General features: G+C 37.6%; 1 protein-coding gene across 1 annotated transcript; it reads left to right on the forward strand.

Annotated features, from left to right (window-relative positions):
• The first annotated feature begins 5,113 nt into the window (after positions 1 to 5,113).
• On the forward strand, positions 5,114 to 20,001 carry LOC107847914. The gene is made up of 4 exons (XM_016692514.2): positions 5,114 to 5,806; positions 16,721 to 16,873; positions 16,963 to 17,168; positions 19,643 to 20,001. The coding sequence occupies exons 1-4, from the start codon at positions 5,189 to 5,191 to the stop codon at positions 19,848 to 19,850; spliced, it is 1,185 nt and encodes a 394-aa protein (XP_016548000.2). The 5' UTR covers positions 5,114 to 5,188; the 3' UTR covers positions 19,851 to 20,001.
• The last annotated feature ends 792 nt before the right edge of the window (positions 20,002 to 20,793 follow it).

The raw sequence follows: 20,793 nt of genomic DNA on the forward strand, positions 1-20,793 counted from the left end.
ATATTTGTTTCAATTTAGTTGTCCTATTTATAAAATCAAGAGAATTTTATTATATTCTTCCAAGATTACCCCTATTATTAAATGAGTACATAAAGTATATAATTCACATTTATACTTTCAAAGCATAATTAATAAGGCCAATTTGGTAAAATAATCACCTAATGTATATTTTTCTTAATTGGTGTGCTAAGCCCATAGGGCCCAACTAATACAAAACAGAGGGACTATTAAAAGGAGGTGAAGATTCGTGACTTTTTATCTAACACATTCAAAACAGCTAATGAACCGAATACTCTATCTGTTGAAACTAATGAATCAGCTATTAGAAGAAATCAAAACATCTCCTACAACATATGGTCCATCTGTCGCAACAAATAATACATATATTGCATCAGATATCTCATCTATTGCACATATAAACCATCTGTTGCAACATATGGTAAATTACAACAGATGGTAAATCTATTTTGACAGACCATCTGTTGCACATTCAATCTATCTGTTGCAATAGATGATAAATCCGTTGCGAAAGATGGATGATCTATTGCAACAACTCAATAATAACAACTGTTATTGAGTCTCAAACCATTTGAAAAGGTGAGAAGTATTAATGTAAAAAAAAAGTCACGACTTTTCACAGAAAACAAAATGCCACCAAGTTTAAATGTAATTAATATAATGGAGCTGAACAGTCGTGCCTTTTAGCCTGACACATCTAGATTCAATCCCCTATAAGTAGGTCCCTCCTTAATCTTCATTCAACTCAACTTTATTTATTTCTTGTATTTTTTCTTTTTGTGTAACATCTTCAACCACATCTCTTCAAAGAGCATATTCCTTTCTCGTTGAGGTAAGTTTTTTTCTGGTGTAAATTTACCAGTTGACATATACGTTGTATTATATTTTGTACTTTTTTTCTTTACATTTGTCAATTTATGCGTGTTCTAGATATGACTTATCCTATTTCGGACATTGCTATTCTACGCGACATAGTACGGAAACTTCAGAGGCAGGTTAATGACCTGCAGAGGGAGTTGGTCGCTGTGAGAGCAACGATGTTCAGAGAGATGCAGAGGCTGATGAGGGCCCTACTACTGCGAGTTGATTAGCCGACTGTCATTAATGATGATGATAATAATAATTAGAATATGTTTTTTCTTTTAGCGTATGTATTTTAATTTTTTTATATCAGATCTATACCTAAAGTATATTATTTTTCGTTTAATGAAAAATTTACTTTTAGTCGACTTTGGCATTTTAATTCTTATTCAATTTTCATTCTGTCTATTTCTTCTAATCTAAACATACATACATGTTAACATGTCGACGGTTGGAGGCAATGAGCAATGTTGAATCCAGGAGCACTAGCAATTTTGGCTTTTGAGTTCTTTCAATAGATGGACCGTGTGTTGGAATAAATTGGTCATCTATTGGGTTTCTGTCAACAAATTATCCATCTATTTCGACAAATTTGTCATCTGTTGGAGGAAAACATTCCAGTTTATGGAACTGTTGAGAATATTTGTAGTCTATTGTATTATTTATTTCATGTTTTGCCTCTTTTTATTGATGCACAAGTTATTAAAAAAGATATTTTATATATAATAAATGATAACATTAGGTTCACAACAATGAGTTAAATATATAAAAGTCCACAACAAACAAACAACAATTCTGCAATTACAACGATCATGTTGGATTACGATTCGGGCATGTAGTTTTTTTGTGGCCAGCGTACTTACATATGGAGCACTTGTTACTTCTTGATGAAAATGATTCTCCAACTCCACGCCTCTTCTTATATGGTTTTCTTCTCGGTTTGATAGTGCTTGGGTCAATATATGGATGAGGTATTAATCTCCCTATAAGCTCTGCAGGAACAATCCAAGATTCTTTGGGAGGCACCAAAGTAATATGCCCACTATATGCCATTTCATATTTTTCCACCGAATAATATTGAGAGGAGTGCTTGTAAACTTCAGGTCCATATTTATGATCGTATTGAGCTCGAAGCGCTGCCATAGCAGGTGGACAAGGTATTTTGTCCAAGTTAAAAACTCTACACGTACAAGATCTTGTTTGAAGATCGATCGTGGCAGCATCACCATGACCGGTGATACTAAATTTGTAATCTGCTATTTTATGAGAGAATAACCTATTCCCCAAACTGACGTTCATTAATATTTTTTTCGATTTCGAGAATAAATCAGGTTTTTTTTTCTGGGCACTTAAACTGCACACGCCTTTCGTTAAAAAATTCGCTATACTTCTTGCTTTTTTTTCAAACATAGCCTTGATGGAAAATTCTCTTTCATCGCCAAATAATGAATTCACTGATTCAGCTATGCTTGATGTCATAATATTGTACCTATAGAAAAGAATCACTTAGTATGACATCATACTAAACTTGTAAATCAAACAAGACATTAAATTCATAAGAATGTACCTATCTGTTGGGCAGAATGCCCGGCTCCATCTCTCGAAACTGACACGTGCAAGAAATTCTACTACCTTGGGATTTACATACGCTATTTGATTGAAATGGTCTAAAAACTCCTCTCTACTATATGCTTTAGCTGCTCTATAAAAAAAGGTGACGACCCTTTCGTTGCGATAGTTATTTCGAATGTTCTCTCCAAGATGCCTGATGCAACAACTAAAGTAAGCTGAAGTAAAGAAAAGTGAACCTATCTTTGAAATACTTAGATGCCTATCCGATACAAAACACAACTCTTCGGTATCTTCAATACATCTTCATAGTTGTTCAAAAAAAAAATCTATAAGAGGCATTGCATTCCTTGTCCGCTACACAAAAAGTGACAGGAAAGATGTGATTCTCTGTATCTTGCACCACCGCCGCTAGCAGAACTCCATTATACTTTCTCCTCAAGAAGGTACCGTCGACGGCTATGCCTTTTCTCAAATGTCGAAAACCTTGAATCCAAGCACCATAGGATACAAAAAAGTACTTGAACCTTCCATTTTCATCCAGATGCAATGTCGTCTTACTTTCGGGATTTGTGGACTCAATCATGTAACAGTAAGTATCCAGGACTGCATACCCATGCTCGAGTGTCCCCCTAACCAGGTCTTTGGCAATCCCCACGGCCGTATATATCTTCTAATAACTGACCAGGACACCCAAATTCGTAGGCAGTTGATTAGCCATAACCCTTGTTGAAGGTCCTTTGCCATCGGGGAAACTACTCCTGAAATATTCACCGAGGACCTTTGCCGTGGCGTGAGGATTTTGGCCCGAGATGTGCTTCGAACCACATGTGTGATGCTTTTCATGTTTATGAATGATGAATCTGTCAGAACTTGCGTACTTCACCGCTCTCAACCACCACTTGCAGTTCGAATTAGCACATTTGAAGTAAAAGACACTGCTCGAATTATTCACCTTCTTTATTCTGAAATCTTTTTTTAAGCAAGAAATAAACAAAGTGTTAGATAGTCCATTCTTGTCCTTGAATGACATTCCAATAAAAAAGTCGGTCCTGTCGTCTTGAAGATTTCCAAACTGTCGATTGAGAAGAACTACACATCATATTGGTCGCATCAACGTGCGTAGGTTTTTTATCATTATCTATTCATGTCTATATCATCCAACCTATCATCAAAGAAGTCTTCTTGTTCTTCTACTTCTACGTTCTGGTTCTCATTCTCTCTCGTCTTTTCAACCATGTACACCCTTAACATCGGCCTGGTTGAATCACTTAGATAAGCACGCAACCAAACCTGATCGGTTATCTTGAAAGACAGTACCCTCTAATTTTCAAAGGAGCTGTGCGTGTAGCTGATGACGAGTTCTTTTGGTTGACAAGTCAGTTTACAAAAGCTGATGATTAAATTCACAAAATTATCATACGAAACATCACTTTGGACTGTTATAGCTATCTTCTCTAGCATTTCACCCTCCTTCCAACGCCATACATATCGATTGCTCTTCTCAATCCATTAACCATAACAATCCACCCCTATTGTTATTGATCCCTCCATTAGTGGTACCTAAATAAAGTCATTTGTTAAAAAAAGTTGATAGTGATTTCATAGTGCTGTGAATGAATCCCAACAGATATGTAATCTGTTGCAACAGGTAAATGATCAGTCGTAACAAATTACTTACCTGTTGGGATTCATGTTACGCTCCTAAATATCTGTTGCAACAGATGAAACGCCTGTTGAGATTGATGTTATAGTACTAAATGACCTTTGAAGCTGATTCCAACAGATGAGTGACATATTGCAACAGATAATTAACCTGTTGCGACAGATGACTTACCTGTTGCAACAGGTTAGTAATCTGTTGTAATAGATATTTACCCTGTTGCAACAGATAACACTTCTGTTGGAATCATGTTCAGGTTCTGTTGCAATAAGTTACTAATCTATTGAAATAAATATTTATCATGTCGCACTAAATAACTAATCTGTTGCAACAGATGTATCAAATGTTGCAACAGATGACCCATCGGTTTAAACATGAATCCAACATATCAGTCTTCCATTGAAACAGATGTCTCATCTGTCGCAATAGATGATTTATCTGTTTAAACAGATGGACCTTATATTGGATTCAGGATTAGGTTCTATCCATTGTTGGAAAAACAACAACACAATAACAGTTACCCAGATGACAAATTCAACTAAAAATCATAATTTGACTTACCAAGGTCTCTTATGAATTAATGCCAAAGTAGAAAGTGATGTTCGAAATACAATTTGACCTAAGTAATTGGTCAAATAGCAACAATAACGGTAACAACAACAACAACAACAAATGGTCAACAAGAAGAAGATGAATAAAGCAGCAGCAAAAATGAACAACAAAAATCGCTAAGAGAGAGAAAACAATAATAGGTAAGTAGAGATAGAAAAACACCTTTTTTTCCTACATTTTCCGTTATATAGGTAAACATTTGGATCACAGTGTAAATTTAAAAACTTGTGGATTATTTTCAAACTTCTCCAATTTTCTTAATTTGTCACCTCCACTCAATAATTAAAACTTATGTCACCCACACTTTATTTTAAAATTCTTTTGTCACCTACACCCAAAGCCCCCACTTATGTCGTATGACTATATAGTAAAAACATATTTTTATTTATTGTTTTTTAAAAAAGGGTGTCAAGTAAAAAGTGTACAAATAAACATTAATTTGAAGCATTAGAAAAACCCAAAGGAATGGTCCTTTTGGCCATTCCACGCCTTGATATGCTAAAAATATCTACTCTGCAAGAGTTTACTCATTTTGAACTTCCCAACTCCATTTTCCTCCTTCACTCATTTGAACAGTCATCAAACATGGCAGTAGTGGTCGGTAACATAGCACTATTACTCGACGCAACTCACTTGACCACCACTCCACGTTCCATCATCTTACCAGATCGCAAAACAAGAGATGTTCTTTCAAACTTCTTCGTAAAGAAAGAGCCATGTCACAATCATCAAAGCATGTACGCTTCTTCAACTGGGTTCGATAATGAAAGAGAAAGAGTACTAAAACCGAAAGTGGGATTTAGAGGAAAAGCGAAAAAAGTGGGTGAAGTTGATTATGAGAATTCAAGTGACGATGAGAATGGAAATGGTGTTGAAGATGAGGGAGAAGGTGGAGGAGGACAGGAGTTTGATTGGGAGAAAGAGATGAAGAGGAGAGTGAAGGAGTTAGAGGAGATGAAGGAATTGGAGCAGAAAGCCGAGGAATTGCAGAATCGTGTTGATGAGGAATATGGTGAACAAGGTGGAGGAAGTGAAGAGACTGAGGAGGAGAAGCGTGAAAGAGTTCGAAGGGAGCTCGAAAAGGTCAGGCCTTCTTCCTTATACACCCTCGTTGCATATTAGTTGTTCGATTCCCTCTTTGCTCGTCCCTCAAGAAATAATAGATAATATGTGTCGTTTTATTAATTTACACTATATGTTAGTTGTTCATTTTCGGCCTTATACTCCTCAAAAAATCATAAATAATATGGGTAGTTTTATTAATTTACACTAGGCATGCCTCACAATGTGGTTTTTACACTTTGATTATTATTATATCTCGTTTGTTGCGAATACTGTTTAGGATAATTTATCTAATTGTCTCTAGTATTTTGTCTATGACTCCGTTCGTTTTTGTTTTTTCTTTATATTACCTTGGACTATTTTTGTTTGTTTGTTTGAGCAAAGGGTCTATTGAAAAGAACTTCTCTACCTCTAAGGTAGTGGTGAGGCCTACGTACATTCTACCCACCCAAATCCTACTTTGTTGGATTGTATTGGTATGTTGTTGTATCCTTTATGCACTCTAAACTTTTTTTGGATCTTATAGACTTGTTTCAAAAAATTACTAATTATAGGGACAAAATAAAAAAATGCTGTATTAATTGATTTTGTGTTGGTTTGGCAATGAATAAGTAATTGGGACGACTATTTGTAATAAGGTGAACAATTAATATGAGATGAAAGAAGTATTGTTCTAGTTGAACCTTCAGGTCTATTTTGCTACATAAAAATAATCATAGTCTTAAACTTTGGTTTGTAGTATATCATTCCTTATATTATCATTGATGTCATAACAATTTGTGACGATCCAAAAACTAGGTCATGATGGTACCTATCATGGGCCAACCTTGATAAGTAAGCCGATCTCAATCTCCGAAAGCACGAATTAGCTGTCACAGAAAGTGCTCGTACTAGGATCTGCACTAAAAAGGCACAGTAGGGGTGAGTACGGTCCACTTGTACTCAGTAGGTACCATAGGCCGACTGAGCAAAACAGAAAATAAAATAAGTAAAGTATACTATGAACACGTCACTTGCAAACGGAAAAGTTCCAAGTGGTAGCTCACACCGTTTCCACTAAAAGTTCTAATATATATAAGTACACAGAAACAAAAACAACTCAGATATAAAGGAGAAATACACGAAATCAAACACAAGTCAAGAAAACTAAAGAAAATAGGCAAGATGCGAATGTAAAAGCAATGCAATGCAATGTGGGTGGGATGAATGATGAAAGTCATCGCATGACTTTTCGTATACACCCGTCGAGCTATCAGGTAGGACCCATGAGGGGTTCGCAACCCATGTATTGTATCTCATATCTCAATCTCAACTTTCCTCCCCAGCTCATGTTCACGGAGAGGGTTTTCATTAAGGTGTCTCATTTTCTTTTAAAAACAGTGTTTCCCAGAGGTACCAATATCTCACAAATGTATATGTATGGACTGAGGATGTAATGCTCATAATCAACTCAAATGATAATATCCAATCCATTGAACAACAACAACAACAACAACAAACCCAGTGTATTCCCACAAAGTGGGGTATCCAATCCATCCAACATGGAATATATATACAAGTGAGCCTATAAATCAACTCAATATGTCCATAATTCATGATTATCAACTCCAATTAGGCACCATCAGAATAAATATGCATGCAAGACATCATTAATTTCATATCAACCCCTAACTCAGATATTTTATTAAGGTAAAAGCAATCAATGCTCAATTAAGGCCTAAATTAGCAAAATAAGCCCTCGCACGGGCATCATATCTAGAATAAAGGCATTTAGATGCATAGATAAGACTAATGATGTCAAATAAAGTCATCCACACAATCAACACACAATATCGGATATCACATATCAACGACAATAGAATATAATCCCCCCATATGGGCATACAACAATAAAACTAATCTCGAAATATAATCTCTATAGTTATTTTTCCCAACCCACAGCATGCTTTACTTATTTCTTAACTACCCAGCTCATTCTGAAAGAAGTTAACCATAACCTACCTCGAAATGACGAAACCTTGATTTAAAGTGCTTCAACACGGAGCGCTCCCTTCACAAACGACCTCAAAACCAACTACAATATTTAAACATAGTGTTTACGCGTTAAAAGGAAGCTAACGATGCCCATATTCGAGCCGGGTCCAAAACGGATTTGAAAACAAAAGGGGTAAAATCAAAATTTTGTTTCAAAACATATTTTTCAAGGTTATAGGAGTCTACAGGAGAAAACCCACGAAAATGGGTTAAAATTGAGGTCCAAAACAAAGAAAAATCCATTTGAACTTTCCCAGTAAACCCCCTAAATTTTCTACTTTAGAATCATCATTTAAAGGTGTTTTGAAGATAAAATCAATGGAAAATAGTGGGATTCTGAGTTTAGAAGCTACTCACACAAAAATCAACATTGAAACCCTTAGAAATTGCCTTTTTTGAAGCTTGGAGGTCCAAAAATTGAGTGAAAGTGTGGAAATGAAGTATTTATTCTGTTTAGTGAACAGTGCTTCACGAACGCAGTCAACCCATTGCGTTTGTGAGGTTCACCGATGACCAGGCAAATAATTGGTCTTTGCGTTCGAGGCCAAGGTTTTTCTTTCGCTAAGATTGATGAACCAAGCCTTCCCGTTCGCGGCAGCCTTATCGCGTTTGCGAAGAAGAACCCCATTGCCCTTCGCGATCGCATCCGCCACCTCGCAATCGCGATGAAGGGTGAATTTCTTCTTCGCGTTCACGGCCAGGAACCTGCACTAGCTGATTTTGCCTGGTTTCGAATGTTTCGAATGGACCCGCGAGATTCGTTCGGGACCTAATAGAAGTAAACCATAGATGCTACTAGGCTAATTTTGACGTTTCGGATTCGATGGCGACATTGTATTCTCGAGAAAAGGTCGTTATCAATAAATTAACCCCCAAGACCCTGTTTTACTATTTTCCAACTGAATGGTCGAAATGAGATATAAAAGTCCCAAAATTGAATCAACCCTGCTACTAATCCAAATTCGTCATTTCGAATCTGTCGGTGCTGTTCGTTTTGCCATCCGATACTCGGAATAATAAATGCTGACCGAAGTCAATTATATGACATCTCAAGCCTTTAAAACTACAAACTCGCACTTGTTTTTGATCGCATCGAAAATCGTGTATATCATCCCCAAACCTCAAATCAGCATATAGCAATTTCGGGGAAGATCAAAATGGTTAAAGCATATAGAAATGGAAAATTCACAAATTCAGGTCATTACACAATCCATGCCTTATTATTCATGTATTATTTTTTTTAATAATGGTGGCGGTCAGGCCAATTTGTACACACGAGCACTCATCCACGTTTACCTGCTACTTTTCGCTCACCTGGATTTAGGCAGGCGATAAGATGAACCAAAGGGACCTGAAAATTTACATTTATGCATCCATAATATGCTATATAACAACAACAACAACAAATCCAGTGTATTCCCACCTAGTGGGGTCTGGGGGGTAAGATGTACGCAGTCCATACCTCTACCTCTAAAGAAGTAGAAAGGCTGTTTCCGATAGACCCCCGGCTCAAGTCACAAGATACCACACAAACTCATAGTAAAGCATAGAACTAGATTACATAACATAAATATGGCACCCATAAGTATTAGAAAACAGAGGAAAGCACACAGATTCGTAATAAAACATGGAACACGAAATCATAACAGGAATAAAACCCCCACCAAGTAATTCCCTACACTAGCGATCCAAACCGGTCCTAGTCTTCTGCCCTAATTCGCGTCCTCCAGACCTTCCTATCTAGGGTCATGTCCTCGGTGAGCTGTAACTGCTCCATGTCCCGCCTAATCACCTCACCCCAGTACTTCTTCGACCTACCCCTACCCCGCCTAAAACCATCCAACGCTAGCCTCTCACACCTACGAACCGGGGCATCCATGCCCCTCCTCTTCACGTGTCCGAACCATCTCAATCGGGCTTCCCGCATCTTGCACTCCACTGGAGTCACACCAACCTTCTCCCGGATAGTCTCATTCCGAACTCTATCCCCTCTAGTCAGCCTACACATCCAGCGCAACATCCGCATTTCTGCCACCTTCATTTTTTGGATGTGGGAGTTCTTAACTGGCCAACACTCCGCTCCATACAATATCTTCACAATATAATTACCTATTTTTAAGTATTAGCACTTGGAGATAAATAGCACTGCTGCACCTACCTACGATGGGTTCAATGTGGCCTTTTCCGGTGTAATAGTAATAAGTTATTCAACTTTCATATATGATTAACTAACTGTTTTAATAAATTAGTTTTTAAAACTGTACTTGGGTTGAATTTTAGATTTGGTTACTGTGAGAAATAATGGAGAAAAATATTATTGAATTGTTGTCTACTGTTTTGGCTGACGCTTATGAGAGATTTGTTGTCAAAGCCATAGATTGTTGGGTCTGGGGAAAACTCAGCTACCAATCCTGCAGTGGGATCAGGACATGATACAGAGAGAAACAAAATATTGGCTTTTATAAGTGACGAAATTTGCAGCTCTATATTGGATGTATCTTTCCAGCGATTACTGAAGAAGGAAAAAATTAATCCCGGAACATCGCTTTCTGTTAGGACATTAGAGCTGTGGAGCGACGATTTTGAGGGTAAAGGAGATTTCGGCCAGTACCGTTCGAGGCTGGTATATTCCTGTGGCTCATTTCAATTTTTCACTGTTATATGTTTTCTTGGGATGAGCTGGGGGTCTCTACTTCTTCGGAGGTAGCGGTATGGACTGCGTACATTTTATCCTCCCCAGACCCCATTGTGTAGGAATACACTGGGCTTGTTGTTGTATATGTTTTCTTGGGATGAAATAAGAAATGATCACGTATTTTACATTTCCTAATGAGTACAAGCCTTTGATGTCAAAAAGGAAGAAAATTATTAGGAAAGATGATGCTGTTGCTTTCCAAAGTTTATCCTTTCAAAGGGTAGAAACAGATAGGTACCACACCTACAGCTTGATGGTTGAGGAAAAGTCCATCTTCCTTTTTTTTTGGAGCTAAAAATGCTCAGTTGACAAAAGAGATGTTCTTTTTGCATTATGAGAAAATGTCTACTCCACTTGAGGGCTTTTGATATATGGAGTGGAATTATTAGGTAGGTGATGAGGAGGGGCTCTGAGGCTCCCATGCGGAGGTGTGAGACACTGGCTATGGATGGTTTTAAGCAGGGTAGAGGTAGATCGAAGAAATATTGGAGGGAAGTGATTAGGCATGATATGGAGCAGTTACAGCTTATGGAGGACATGACCCTTGATAGGAAGCTGTGGAGGACGCAGATTAGGGTAGAGGGTTAGGGGGTGGAAGTGCGTCAAAAGTTTCTTGTTTGTGGTGTTGAGTGATGTTTATGGTTTGGATAGATAGTTTCTAGTTTATCTTGCTTTGGGTATTATTGACGGTGTTATTTTCATTGTATCTTGTTTTATTGCTATTCCTCATTATCTTAGATTGCTTTATTTTATCTTATTTTATCTTGCTTTAGATTATTTTATTGTTTTATTTTGAGCCGGGGGTCTATCGGAAACAGCCTTGCTATCTCACTTTGAGGTAGTGGTATGGACTGCGTACACTTGTCCTCCCCAGACCCCACTTGGTGGGAATATATTGGGTATGTTGTTGTTGTCTACATAATTACATTGACACCCTATTTATAGACACTACAATACAATACAATCCTTTTCGAAGTAGGATTAGGATTTTGTATACTATTCCTATTTCTACTCATATTCTGACACTCACCCTCAAGCTGGTGCATACAAGTCATATGTACCTGGCTTGTTACAAATGTAATTAATACAAGGATTGGTGAGGGACTTGGTGAAGATATCTGCAAGTTGATTACTTGACTTCACAAATTTTGTAACAATATCTTCCGAGAGTATCTTTTCTCTGACAAAGTGACAATCAATCTCTCTGTGCTTGGTCCTCCCATGGAACACTGGATTAGATGCAATATGAAGGGCTGCTTGATTATCATATACAAGTTCCATCTTATTGGGTTCTCCAAATTTTAGTTCTCCCAGCAATTGTTTGATCCAAACCAGCTCACAAGTTGCTGTAGCCACTACTCGATATTCTGCTTTAGCGCTAGATCGAGCAATCACTCTGTTTCTTACTCTTCCAGGACACCAAATTACCACCTACTAAAACATAATATCCGGATGTAGAACGTCTATTAGAGGGTGATCTGCCCAATCTGCATCAGTATATCCAATGATATGCTTATGACCTCGATCCTCAAAGTGTAGTCCTTTACCTGGAGATGACTTTATATGTCGCAAAATACGAACAACTGCATCCCAATTAACTATCACTGGGGAAGTCATAAACTGACTTACAACACTCACGGGAAAAGAGATGTCAGGTCTAGTCACTGTGAGATAATTCAACTTTCCAACCAACTGCCTATACCTTTCAGGATCACTAAGTGGCTTTCCCTGTCCTGGCAGAAGTTTAACATTTGGATCCATAGGAGTGTCAATGGGTCGACATCTCATTATTCCTGTTTCCTCAAGAATGTCTAAAGCATACTTGCGTTGAGAAATAACAATACTTGATCTGGACTGTGCAACCTCAATACCTAGAAAGTATTTTAGTCTGCCGAGGTTTTTAGTCTGGAAATGTTGAAAGAGATGTTGCTTCAAGTTAGTGATACCCTCTTGATCATTGCCGGTGATAACAATATCATCAACATAAACAACCAGATAAATACACAAATTTGGTTCAGAATGGCGATAAAACACTAAATGATCAGCTCCACTACAAATCATGCTAAACTCCTGAATCACTGTGCTAAATTTTTCGAACCAGGCTCGAAGGGATTGTTTCAAACCATAGAGTGACTTGCGCAATCGACATACAAGGCTACTAGACTCCTTCTGAACAACAAAACCTGGTGGTTGCTCCATATAGACTTCTTTCTCAAGATCACCATGCAGAAAAACATTCTTAATGTCCAACTGATAAAGAGACCAATAACGAACAACAACCATAGAGAGAAAAAGACAGACAAATGCGATTTTAACCACAGGAGAGAAAGTGTCACTATAATCAAGCCCAAATATCTGCGTATACCTTTGGCAACAAGGCGAGCCTTCAGCCGATCAACCTGACCATGACCATCTAGACCAATTTTGACTGTATAAACCCAACGGCAACCAACCACAGATTTACCTGCAGGAAGGGAAACAAGCTCCCAAGTACCACTCATATGTAAAGCAGGCATTTTATCAATTATAGCCTGTTTCCATCCTGAATGGGAAAGTGCTTCACCTGTAGTCTTAGGGATGAAAATAGAGGACAAAGATGATACAAAACCATAATGGGGTGATGACAGACGATGATAACCCAAGAAAGTATAATGTGGGTTAGTATTATGAGTGGATCTTATACCTTTTTGAAGTGCAACTGATTGGCTAGGAGGACGCATGTTCGCTGTAGGGGAAGCGTCAGGCTCATGACATGAATCATCTGGGACTAATGCTGGACGCGAGCGGTGGTGATAAGTTAAAAGTGGTGGCACTACAGCTGGAGATGGAGAAGTAACCGTAGATTCTTCAAAGATTGGTGTGGGTAAGACTAGAGGTATGGGTAAAACCTCATAGATATCAAGATGAGCAGATGATGTATAGTAAGGTTGAGATTCAAAGAATGTGACATCGGCGGACCTAAGGTAGCGACCCAGATCAGGTGAATAGCAGCGATACCCTTTTTGAACTCGAGAATAACCAAGGAAGACACATTTGAGAGCACGAGTGGCTAATTTATCTTTTCCTGGGGCTAAGTTATGAACAAAACAACAACAACAACAACATACATAGTGTATTCCCACATAGTAGGGTCTGGGGAGGGTAGAGTGTATGCAGACAATACCACTACCTCCAAAAAAGTAGAGAGGTTATTTCCGATAGACCCCCGGCTTAGGACCGATAATAGTATAGCAAATCACAAAACATAAATGCGTATAGACTAGTACAGTATGCAAAATAAACTAACACCGATATCCACAAGGTAATACAAAAGCCACCAGATACTACTAAAAAACTATCTAACCGAAAACATAGACATCACTCAACACCCACGAACAAAACAAGTGCTCCCAAAAATGCGAGGGGGGATAGAGTAAAGATGTGATTGAGGAAATAGTATGGAATGGGGAACCTCATTCTAAATCGAAGATGATGGCATTCTATTAATGAGATAGCAAGATGCGAGGACTGCATCGCCCCAAAAACGCAGCGAAACATAGGATTCAATGAGAAGAGTGCGAGCTGTCTCAATTAGATGTCTATTTTTCCTTTCTGCTATACCGTTCTGCTGAGGGGTGTATAGACATGATGTCTGGTGAATAATTCCTTGGTGAGTCATAAGCTCCTGAAACTGGGAGGATAAGTATTCGAAGGAATTATCACTACGAAAAGTACGAATAGAAACACCAAACTGATTTTGTATTTCGGCACAAAAACTTTTGAATATAGGAAATAACTCAGAACAATCTTTCATTAGGAAAACCCAAGTGCACCGTGAAAAATCATCAATGAAACTAACAAAGTAACGAAATCCTAAGGGTGAACTGACTCTATTGGACCCCAAATATCAGAATGAATTAATGAGAAAATAGACTCTGAACGACTCTTAATACTACATGAAAATGTAGCACGAGTATGTTTTCCAAGTTGACAAAACTCATAATCTAATGTGTATAAACTAGACAAACTGGGCACCATCTTCTGTAGCTTGGATAGACTAGGATGTCCCAAACGTTTGTGAATAAGTTTTGGTGGGTTTGTAACGGAGCATGATGTGAAGGAATTTGAAGAGGTAAGATGGTAAAGGCCTTGTAATTCATGTCTTGTGCCAATCGTCTATCCCGTACTACGGTCAAAAGAATCATCAAAAAATGTTATACTACAATGAAGGGCACGTGTCAAACGACTAATGGATGCAAGATTAAAAGGACAACCAGGAACATAAAGAACAGAGTCTAGAGTGACAGAAGATAGGGGTTTGGCTTGTCCAACTCCTTCTGGTTTTGTTCGAATCCCATTGGCTAAAGTAATAACAGGAAGAGGTTGTGAATAAACAATATCAGACAGAAGTGACTTGTTACCAGAAATATGATCAGAAGCACCTAAGTCCACAACCCATGATCCAAAGGTTGGAGATTGTGCAGTTGAAACTATTGATAGAGATGTATGCTTACTTGCTCGATACTGAAGATACTCATGATATTCCTTATCAGATAAATACACTCGTTGATCACCTGAGGTGTTAGACTGAGAAATATGAATATTTTTAGATGGTTGACCACGCAAAGAATAACATATTCCACGAGTATGTCCAAGCCTATTACAATAACTATACTTAGGTCGAAAATAGCATACATCACGAGTATGTCCAAGCCTTTTACAATAACTATACCTAGGTCGAGACTTTCCAAATCGGCCTTCCCCTCGTCGATTCTTCATAGACTGTGACGTTTGATTGTCTGATCTCCTCATTAAGGGTTCAGATGTAATCATAGGATTAAATAGAGGAAAAAAATATTTCACACCAGAAAATTGGATTTGATTGCCAAAAACAGACTGGAATCAAGAAATAACTCAAGGGACAGCCTTGGAATGAAGGGGCAACCTCACTGGAAAGAGGAATCTTGCCGAAAAAAAAAAAGTCGTCGGAATTAGGGTTCCGGCGATCGGAATTGGGAAAAAGGGAATTGGTCGGATCGGAATAACTGGGATACTTCAACAGAAAAAGAACAACTCAAAAATTTGAACGGAAATTGGCTCACGCACCGGTGCGTGATATAGATCTTGCCGGAATTTCGGAACTCTGGCAGGTGCGTGTGGGCGCGTGGCTGATATTTTTTCGGCGGTTTTGGTCAGGTTTTTGTTGTCTGAGCTTCCCGATCCTCTTGGTGGTGTTGTATTTTTCACACAACCCACAGAATAAAAAAATGACATAAATCAGTCACCAGAATTGACGCACGGTGACTGAGTTTTCTTTTCAGTTTCTCACCAATGCTCTGGTACCATGTGAGAAATAATGGGGAAAAATATTATTGAATTGTTGTCTACATAATTACATTGACACCCTATTTATAGACACTACAGTACAATCCTTTTCGAAGTAGGATTAGGATTTTGTATACTATTCCTATTTCTACTCATATTCTAACAGTTACTATTAAGTATTCCCTCCATCCCAAAATAAGTGTCACTTTAGCTCATTTCACGTCCATTAAGAAAACTAATAAATAGAAGGTATAGATTACTAAGTTATTCCAGATGTTTCTCAACATCTTGAGAATTGAGCATTATTGAGAAGTAGTTCTTTAATACAAGTGTATGATTGGAAAAACATACTAATTTTTCTCTTGCGTTCCTAAGGTGATACGTATTTTGGGACAAATTGTTTTTGTTAAAGTGACTTATTTTGGGATGGAGGGAGTAGTAATTAAATCTGATGCATGGTAGCCACTAGCCAGTGAGCAAAAGAAGGGAAACTATAGTGGGTAAGATACAACTGCAAATTTGTATCTGGAATTGCAGAAATGAGTGACCTATTTTAGAATACTCTGTGGCACCACATTTTGTAGTGAATCAATGGTGTAAAACCTATTTTCCACTAGTTGGAAATGGTTTCTAATTTGAATGTTATATATTTGCAAGCAAGAAACGCTTGAAGAGCTGTATTGACAGAGTAGAAATTTGTTGCAAATTATCCTAACTATTATTGCATATATTTCACTTACATGCGTCATAAAATACTTGCTGCTTTATGTGGTGAAACTTTATTGTGATGAGTTAGTAAGGGTGAAAAATCTTCTAAATTCCTCGGCTAAAATTGGTTTTGATGAAAAATTTCTGATCCTTTAGTCTCAAAATCATTGTTTTAACTCTGGTTTGAAATTTAGGTGGCAAAGGAGCAATCAGAACGCAGAAAAACTGCTCAGATAATGTTCAATTTGGGCCAGAAGGCTTATGAGAGGGGCATGTATGGACGTGCAATAGAGTTCCTTGAAGGTGCTCTCACTATCATTCCTAGACCAACCTTGTTTGGTGGAGAGGTTAGTGGCAAGCTACTTCCTGAGTAACCACACACAAGATGTGCTAATTTTGTTCTAAGACTAATTGCATTTGCAACTTGAACTTCCAGATACAAATATGGCTTGCTATGGCTTATGAAGCTAATAACCGCCACTCAGACTGCATTGATTTGTATAAGCAACTAGAAAGGAAACATCCCAGTGTCAGCATCCGACGTCAAGCTGCAGAGCTTCGTTATATATTGCAAGCGCCTAAGTTGAAGATATCGCAAGAAGAAATGGTTACAATACCACTTATTGGTTCTAGCTATGATAGGTAAGTCCCATTCATTTAATACTATAGTGTATGCTAGCTAAAATAAAACAGTACCAGTTACTTCTTCTATGCAGCGGGCGTGATATGCAAGTGCCAGGGGCAGTCAATTTGCTTCTTTAGTGGTTCTTTTTAATATGATAATAACTTGAGCACAAAGTTACTAGCTGGCATCAATTTTATTTGTAACAATAACTTAAAAGTTCTTTGCATTAGCACCCAAGAGTGAGGCTTAGTGGTAAATGATGGGTGCAAACTTTGAAGACCATGGTTCAACTTCTAGCTGAGACGAAAAAATCTAGGTAATTTTTTCCAATCTGCCGAAGCCTTGATAAGCATTGGGCAGTGTTACCTGATTACCTATATACTGGTGGGAGGTAGCATGTATGCTGCGAAATAGTCAGGCTAAGCTGACCACCGTTATTTGTGTGCTACTTTTAGCATCCCTGTGTTATTGGAAAACTTTGTAGTATATGCATCCAAGATATCTATTGGTTAAAGCATAGAAGTATCAGGGTAGGTGAACAATTGAAATTATCTTTTGTTTTTGGGGTAAGTAAAAGAAATTAAATTTACCAAGTGGAACATTTACATCACTAAATAAAAAAAAAACTTAAAACGTGCTAAGCTGAGCAAAAGGGCTCCAATGTCGGTTGTAGCAACTCTTATACTGGTCCATGCACTCCTCTATCTTATAGTATATAATATAATCAAAAAAGGTTCTTCTAGCATTGAAGTTCAGACTTTCCATCTTCTTTGCTAGTTTTGCCTTCTAGGTTCCCCTAAAGATAACTTCTTGGATATTCATCCTGACTCGTCTGCTTTCCCCGGAAGATTCTCCTTTTCCTCTCTTGCCAAACATTGTATAAAGAATCAGCCTTTGCCATTCTATTCACTTCAGCAGCTGAAATCTTTCCCTTGCAATTTATTTCAGCCCACTTCACCTCTTCCTGCCAAAGAAGCACTGCCTCCATATTCCCTGCCATTGAAGAATTTTACTCCATATACTAGCAGATATCTCATATTCAAAGAAAAAGTGAGATACGTTCATTTGCAGCTACACATGAGACAACACAAATTATCAGCAACACTCTACTGAGCTAGTCTGTCTCTAGTATAGAGGCTTCCATCAGCAACCAGCCTCACTTAGACACACTTAACGTTAACTTTTTCAAGGAAAGCATAAAACCAAACAACGCATAGACGTATGGATATCATAAGACACTTCATAGGATGATGTTAAAGTTGAAACATTTAGGACATATGTATGACATTTGTTAGAATTTGTGACCCGAATTCTGTTGATCCAGCCCTGAAAAGTTCGCGGTGCGACTTATGTTTGTGATTTTTTGTGGGGTCTGTGGTGGTAGCATAGGGATCTGGCTGATAGGGCCTAGGATTTATTTGTACACACGTATTATATAAGTGCGATTTAGTGGGTCGTTTTGGAGGTTTTAATACGTCATTCTCCTCATTGTATTCTCCATCCTTCATAGTGAATTTACTCTGCCCGTGGTTTTTCCCACAAGGGTTCCACGTAAATATCTGTGTCTTCTTCTTGTTTTCTTTTGCTTTGTGGTATTGCTTATTCTGTCTGATCTCATAACAACATGAAGGCATACGACTGTGTGAGTAGCTAACATGAAGACTCTAGGCAATTCAATCCTAGCACAAGTCTTCTCCATGGCATTTTCACAAATTCACTTCTCAGCTTCACATAGATCTTTTTGATAGAAAGCTTGAATTTCGAACAGGTCATTAGCTTTTCTAACATACTATTCCACTATGCTCCCCCTCTCCCCTCTTTTGCTAATAAATGTAAATTTCTCTGTGGAAGTGGATTGCAGAAGGTCCACCAATTAGGAATACGACTTCTGATGATTAAGATCAACTGAAAATTTTTTCTTGTGATGAGTCTCTCAATGAATAAATTCATAGGGCTCATTTTCTCTTTGTTTTTCCCGCCTCCTTTATTTTTTCTTTTGTCATTTTGAAGTATTTGGTTTCATGGATGAGATTACCTTTTAATGTGAACTCGATTTTCAACTTGTAATGTGCTAAACTTTAAGGGGTATGAGATAGAAGGCTTTTCTAAGGGACTGAAGCTTGTTATTCAATGGTTAGTTGTATTGGAGTCAGACCTCCTGAAGTTAAAAATTTATTGAATCAAACTCATTTAGACTCATTTAACCATGCGAATCTGGTGTAATATGCCTCAACAGTTTGTTATAACAGGTCACTGTGGAGTTTTCAGCATATTGATTCAACATATACAGATGATGGGTTTGTGGCTGACATTGTTTGCTTCTTCTTTACTAAATATTAGGTGTTTTCTCATTTTCACGACATTAGGGACTACTACTTATTCACGATAATATTCTACTAAGTAATTCTTTAAGGGATTCATGCTTCCGGTGGCTGAGTGATTCCAAGCATTGTTAGATCAGCACTAAATTCCCTTTCTTTTTTTTGTGTAGTTATGCTGGATCATGGACTGACAAAAACAAGGACAAAGATGAAAGACAAAGTCGGTCTACAACGAATCAGCTTCCGTCCAGCAGGGACTGGATAAGGGACTTTCTGGTCTGGAAGCCGCCAGTTGGTTTGGAGAAAAGTCAATCATTCTGGGCAATTTTAACAATATGGATAACCTTGGTTGGAGCTGCACTCTTTTTGCAAAAATGAAGCATATACATGTAAAGATGTTTGTTGTTTAGCTTTCTATTCTTTATTGATATAGGCTGATGTGTATTACCATTCTAAATTCCTCTGGTATATTATTACCGTGCTAAAACATGATTGACTAATATCATATTGCTGTGTCCTGCACTTTGCATTTGTTTTCTGTTCGTGTTTTCACGGTATTCCTTTCTCTTCCCTAATTCCAAGTGAACCAGTATTATTTGAAAAAGAAAAGAGCAGCCGGTGCACCAAAGCTTGATGGAGGGAGAACCAATATTTGTCCCTTAAATCCAAGTGAACCAGTATTATTTCTTTCCCCTTTTTACCCGTTCTTTTAATTTTTTTCCCTCTTGCACGGGATTGTCATAAAATGGGAGAGCAAATAATGAGAATTAAACACTTACTTCTGTATAAGAGACTTTCGTTGGTGTGATTGTTTTCCTTTCTCCTTTTACCTATTTCGAGGAAATGTGGCATACAACTGAATTCCCTGAAATTTACTTTGTTACAGTCAATTCTTGGACCACGTCTAAGAGTAAAATGAGTAAAGTATCCATTGTGTCAAATTCAGGCAAGAAATTAGTTGATTCTTTTTGGTAGACACCACACAATGAACATAGATTTACTTGTAAGGGTCATTTGGTAGAGCGCATAAGAATAATATAAAATATGGTGTATTAGTAATAATTGTGTTAGCTATCCTTGCATGAGTTATTCTTATATTTTCCTTATGTAGTGTTTGGTTTAATGTATTAAAAATAATATGAATTACATAATTTCTAAAAAAAAATGAATATATCCTCCATATATATGTTGGAGAAGATGTGGAAAACTTTATGAGGGATAATTTTGTTCTTAATCGTGCTAATGCATGCATTAGATTCATTGCATTATTAATGTCATGGATTTTAAGATATTGAAGTAATACACACTTCAATGCACAATG

The sequence above is a fragment of the Capsicum annuum genome, chromosome 11, assembly GCF_002878395.1.
Source record: "Capsicum annuum cultivar UCD-10X-F1 chromosome 11, UCD10Xv1.1, whole genome shotgun sequence".
NCBI lineage: Eukaryota > Viridiplantae > Streptophyta > Magnoliopsida > Solanales > Solanaceae > Capsicum > Capsicum annuum.

Bases quoted from the DNA above. Each gene is read 5' to 3' on its own strand.
- LOC107847914 (XM_016692514.2), top strand. From the start codon at position 5,189: ATGGTCCTTTTGGCCATTCCACGCCTTGATATGCTAAAAATATCTACT. The intron at 5,807-16,720 runs GTCAGGCCTTCT...TTTGAAATTTAG, and splicing joins TTCGAAGGGAGCTCGAAAAG to GTGGCAAAGGAGCAATCAGA. The intron at 16,874-16,962 runs GTTAGTGGCAAG...TTGAACTTCCAG, and splicing joins CAACCTTGTTTGGTGGAGAG to ATACAAATATGGCTTGCTAT.